Source organism: Capricornis sumatraensis, chromosome 14 (genome assembly GCF_032405125.1).
Source record: "Capricornis sumatraensis isolate serow.1 chromosome 14, serow.2, whole genome shotgun sequence".
NCBI lineage: Eukaryota > Metazoa > Chordata > Mammalia > Artiodactyla > Bovidae > Capricornis > Capricornis sumatraensis.
The window spans coordinates 13,232,968-13,237,985 of NC_091082.1; the positions used below are offsets into that span (position 1 = coordinate 13,232,968).

Genomic DNA, 5,018 nt, shown 5'->3' on the forward strand with positions numbered 1-5,018 from the left:
ATCCAGCTTTCTTTCCCTGGAATGCAGAATACATTCATCCACTCTCCTCTATCTTGGAAACTTTGAGGGAACATTTTTAGCCAGACAGAAGTCAACCGACACCATAACGTGGTTTTAATGACTCATTTATTTATTCAAAATTAAAATCTGCTATGAAGACAGATAAACAATGTAACATTCCCAGAGGAATTGAGTTGCTTCTAGTTCAAACTGAGTTCTATTAGAACCAATTTTAGGTTGTTATAAATAACAAGCTGACCACAGCTTTCAAGAATGACGTGGTTGGGGAATGAGGTCAGGGAAATCCCTCAGAGCCACTGGAATATTAATCGTCAAAGCGGCTCCCTGGTTTCTCTTCCTAAGAGCATGAGTCTTGATAATACTCAGGGAGCCCAAGGACCCGGGTGGGTCCAGGGACAAGAGAAATTAGAGGGCAGTCAGGGAAAACAGCCCAACAGCTGGCAAGCATGGTTAGGCTTGGAATGGAAACTGCAGCTAGCTCCACAAGGAACATTTCTTTATATAACTTACAATTTCTTTTTAAACACTAAAATACCATAGGGTATCACCCTATGGAAACAGCTTAAACACAGGTGAAATTAATAAATATTGAAAAAAAAAGTATAATATTCGGCTTCTTCCCAAATAGCTCACAGAGAAGCTCAGTAAATAAATAGATGTGGGAGCTGAGGTATCAGAGGTAATAAATACTCTAGGGGAGAGGCGCAGTAGAGGTCTCCAGGGAGCTGGCTCTGCTCTCCCAGAACCCTGGATCGGATCTCAGAGGTTTATGTCGGGGAGTCTAGTCGAGTCACCATCCTGGAGGTCTCCTTCCCTAGAATGCTTCAGTTTTACATCTTTGTTGTCATGTAGGATTCTATGTAGTTGATGAAGATGTCAAACTCACTCATGGCTTTGTAGACACCCCTCTCTTGGAGCTGTGTGGGGAGAGAAGACGTGTTCAGTGAAAACTCCCTCTGAGCAAGTGAGTGGGGATGGCTGCACTAGCTTGCTTGCATTGGGAGATGAAGGACAGACTCTGGGCATCTGGAGAGATGCCCAACTGTCAGCAAAGGCTATGCGCTGGCCTGGACCTTGCCCAGTGGGCAGCAAGAAGAACGTTCACTTTGCAAAGCGCAGTTTTTCGAACGGTGCTTTTCCAGCAATTTTAAAGGTCATGTGCTCACACGACGCTTATTCAGTATCTGATGAAAACACATGAGCGGAACCACTTTGAAAGAAAGACAATGAGAGAGAGAGAGAGAAAGGTAGCCTTGTTCCTGTTTATGTTCCCCTACCCGTGGAGGGAGCAGGCCCAGCCCCGCTGCTCTGACCTACTGCAGGGGTGTTCATGGCCCCTGATGCTGGAACCTGCCCAGGGTCTGTCCCTTGCCCACGAGGAGGACATAGGCCCCATGGCTTCTGGAAAATGGGGTAGAAGAGCTCATGGACAGTTGGAAGTGAGAAAGGCCACTTCGTTTGAGAGCTGAGATTCTCAGGCACCTTGTATGTGACTGGCGGGTGAAAGAGAGGGGTCAAGTCAGGTAAGGAGAGCTCTGCTTCCTGCTCTGGGCTCAGGGGCGCTCGGGCTGTGCCCCTGGGTGTGTTTCTAAGTGCACGTTCACGTGTCAGCTTCCTGCACGTGCGGCTTCAGGCTGGATCCCAACAAGCTACTTTCTGTTTCCTCAGTCACTCTCCCCAGCACCCCACTCACTGTGTTCACAGCTGGCGGGCCGGCCCAACCGGCAGGCCTGCAAAGGCAGGGAGCAGTCATTTAGAAAGCCCCAAAGACACTTCACAGAAAACAAATATAACTGAGGTGGCATCCCCTCACTGGATGAAGAGGTCACCCCACTTGCCGGGTTCCCACACTCCCTCCGAGCAAAGTTCAGGGCCTGCTGAGCACCTGCCCACCTCCGCCCCTTTGGGAGTGGATGGAGGTCACGGTCCTCAGGCCCTTCCTGCCAGCAGCCCAGGCTTACCATATTGAAGACTCTCTTCACCTGCTCCACCGCCTTGCTCTTGTTTTCGCAGGGCAGAAAACGATGCTGTGGAAAAGGAGAGAGTATGAGCAACATTGGCGCCTGGTCCCGGATGCACCGTGCTTCGGAGACAGCCTGGGAGCAGGAGGAGGCCAGCTCATCTTGAAGACCCAACCTGCAGCTCAGGGAGGACTGAGCCTTCCCCGCCAGGCAGAGAAGAAACACAGCAAGGCAGGGGCCAGGCGGCATGTGTGTCTCTAAGAGCTCTTCCCCACTGTTAACAAGGCTGCATCAACACCTCCGTCTTGGAGTTTCCTTCCGGGAGCATCCCAGTGCCAACAAGACTGCTGAGCCAGCCCTTCTTCCATCCTGTCCCGCTTCTGGCCTGTCCCCCTCCTTGGTCCTAGCCACGAGGACCATTTCTAAGTGCCCTGTGGAGCAGAGACACAGGGTCAGCCCTGCCAGCCAACACCCTTGCCTAGCGCTGTCCTGCAAATAGAGCCCAACTGATTTCTCAACATCGGCGAGGGAACAGAGGAAACCAGTGGGGAGGGTATCATTGCAGTTGGAGGAATCAGTAATCCTGGGGGATTATTCGCAGACACTAGCCTGGGACCAAGGAGATCCCTGGCCCTTCTAAAATGCCGGGACAATCCTGGCAGTCAGCCGGGCCCCACCTGAAGCTCTGCTTTCAAAAGGTCGAGAAGAAGAGGAAGGGGCTTTCCCTCTCCCGGGCCCTCCACCTCTGCCTGCTCCTGTGGGGCCCAGGGCCTCGGTTCCCAGGGACAAGGGAGCCCTGGTTGTAGCTCTGGGCCCCTTTCACGTCGAGACTGGGGACTGGCTAATAACCCACGAATGACTCACAAATAACAGGAAAGCTATTGCAAATCTTCACATGTAAGCATTCAGCAGCCACCCCCACCCGCGGCTCTGAGAGAGCCGAGCTAGGCCTGGGGCTCCGGAGGGGAAGGGCACCCGCCGGCCGGTGTCCCGGGGTCTCCAGGCGAGAGCAGGGCTCGAAGAGGAGGTCTCAGGATGAGCCCAGAGGAGCCAGAGCCAGCCTGCTACTCACACAGCGCCGCAGCCGCAGCCGGAGGGTCTTCAGCTTCTCCCCCAGCGAGTTCACGTGCTCCTTGATGTCAGGCCCATGGTTCTCAGCCTGCGGCATCACCTCCTCCAGGTAAAACTGGATCATTTCCGACAAGGCTTGGCAACCCAGGTAACCCTGAGGGCGGAAGCCAAGGCGGGTGGTGACCCGGGAGGAAGGGCTACACTGCCTGAGAGGATGGCTGTGTTCCCCAGAGACCTTGTTCAGTGGCCACCTCCCCCTGGAATGAAGCCCTTGGCAACACCCACCCCCTGCCTCCCCCTGGCTATGTGCTGAGTTAAGATCTTCCCACTTCTCCTTTTTTCAAAGTGAAGGAAGCAGACCCAGCTCCCTGCAGGCGAAGAAGCTGAGCCTCCCTTAGGCACACCGCACGCTCCCTGCCCCCGCCAAACGCGCTCACCCCAGACCTCACCTTAAAGTCATCCAGCAGAGACTGGGTCAACAGCATGCTGTTCAGTTGGTCCTTCATTTGCTGCAAGAAGAACACAAGGAAAGTGAACCCAAGGTTTGGAGCAATGCTGAGAATGACTGTCTTTCTGATATCCTTTTATTGAGAGACGTTTTGATTTTTAATCAACACAGCCCTGTCTCCAAAAGGGAGAGGAGGGCTTTTGAAACAGGACATTCAATAGCACTGAAGCCCTTAGTTAAACCAGGTTGTCCTCCGGGAATCAAGTTCTTTTAAAAACCTGGTTGATTCTGAAGGCAAGGCAGAAGCCTGCCTGGGTCCCAGGCTTCTTTCTGTAGAGCTGCATCATGTGTGCAGGGACCCTCATTGCCAACCCCTCAGCACCCTCAGCTTTGCTGTCTGCTCCCTGCCAACATCCAGCTGCAGTGCTGACTGTTCTCTGGGAGTGGCAAGCATCTTCTCCTCCAGGTCTCCCCCTATATGCGCTACCCCCAACCAGCTGTCTTTCAGGTTCTAGAAGCCCTCCAAGCTGAGGCAACTATTGTATCCCTGCCACGGGGTTTTGGGAACATCTTCACCTCCAATCAGATCTCTCCCAGCCAATGAGGTATTGAGCTCCAGAGGAATCCTTTACAGATTTCCTAGCACCGGCTAGATAGTTCGTTTACATTTTTAAAGAGAACTTTTCTTGCACAACCTGCTGCATCACCAGAGCTCAGATTAACTCACTGAACCCACAGTTTGACCCGGGACTCTTAAGAATTTCAGCTTCGAGAGGTGGAGGTGAGTGAAAAGGAGGCTCTCGTGAGTGCCTGCAGAATGGCTCTTCCTGCGGTCCTAAGGGAGAAAGGAAGGCTAGGAGGGCTTTGTACTCACAAAGAAAGTCTTCACTTTGCCGAAGGCAGCTCGGAGCTCCCGCAGCATGTGGGGGAGGCTGGCTGGGAAGTGGGTACAGCTGCTGTCAGACAGGGTGCTCGCATCTCGGCTGGCTGCCACCCCAGCCAGGAAGACCAGGCAACAGAGCAGGGCTGAGCTGCTGGGCATGGCGGAGCTCTGTCTTCTTCGTTGAGTCGGACTTGTGGTTTGGTTTTGCAAGAGCAAGCCCCTGTTGTGTAGACCTTCACCTAATGTGCCCCCTTTTATATTGTGTGAGGCCTCCCATTCACAAAAAGCCACAGTGTCACAGATTTCCTGGCAAAGGTTTCTTTGCCCCTCCCTTCCCTAGACCTCTCCAGCTTTGCATCTGGTGAACCTCTTACTCAAAAGTTTTTAAATATTGCATCGTAAGCAAAAGAGATGGGTGAAAAATGAACTTCTGTATATGGCTATTTTTAGGAGAAGCTACTTCTTTCTCCCTTTTAAAATAATGTTCAACTTCTCTTAATTAAAAAAAAAAAGTTGATTTCCTGGGGTGAACAGCTGTTCTGTACGCAGGGACCCACAGTTGTGGGTTCCATTCACGTGTCTCTAGATCACAGTGACGAGGGCAAATTGGCCATTCCAGAATACAATGTGGTTA

At 52.3% G+C, this 5,018-nt stretch overlaps 1 protein-coding gene across 1 annotated transcript; it reads right to left on the reverse strand.

Moving 5' to 3' along the window:
• Nucleotides 1-590: 590 nt before the first annotated feature.
• IL10 (interleukin 10) lies at nt 591-4,543 on the reverse strand. The gene is made up of 5 exons (XM_068986403.1): nt 4,376-4,543; nt 3,503-3,562; nt 3,055-3,207; nt 1,983-2,048; nt 591-938 (listed from the first exon to the last, which is right to left on the reverse strand). The coding sequence occupies exons 1-5, from the start codon at nt 4,541-4,543 to the stop codon at nt 852-854; spliced, it is 534 nt and encodes a 177-aa protein (XP_068842504.1). The 3' UTR covers nt 591-851.
• Nucleotides 4,544-5,018: the final 475 nt, after the last annotated feature.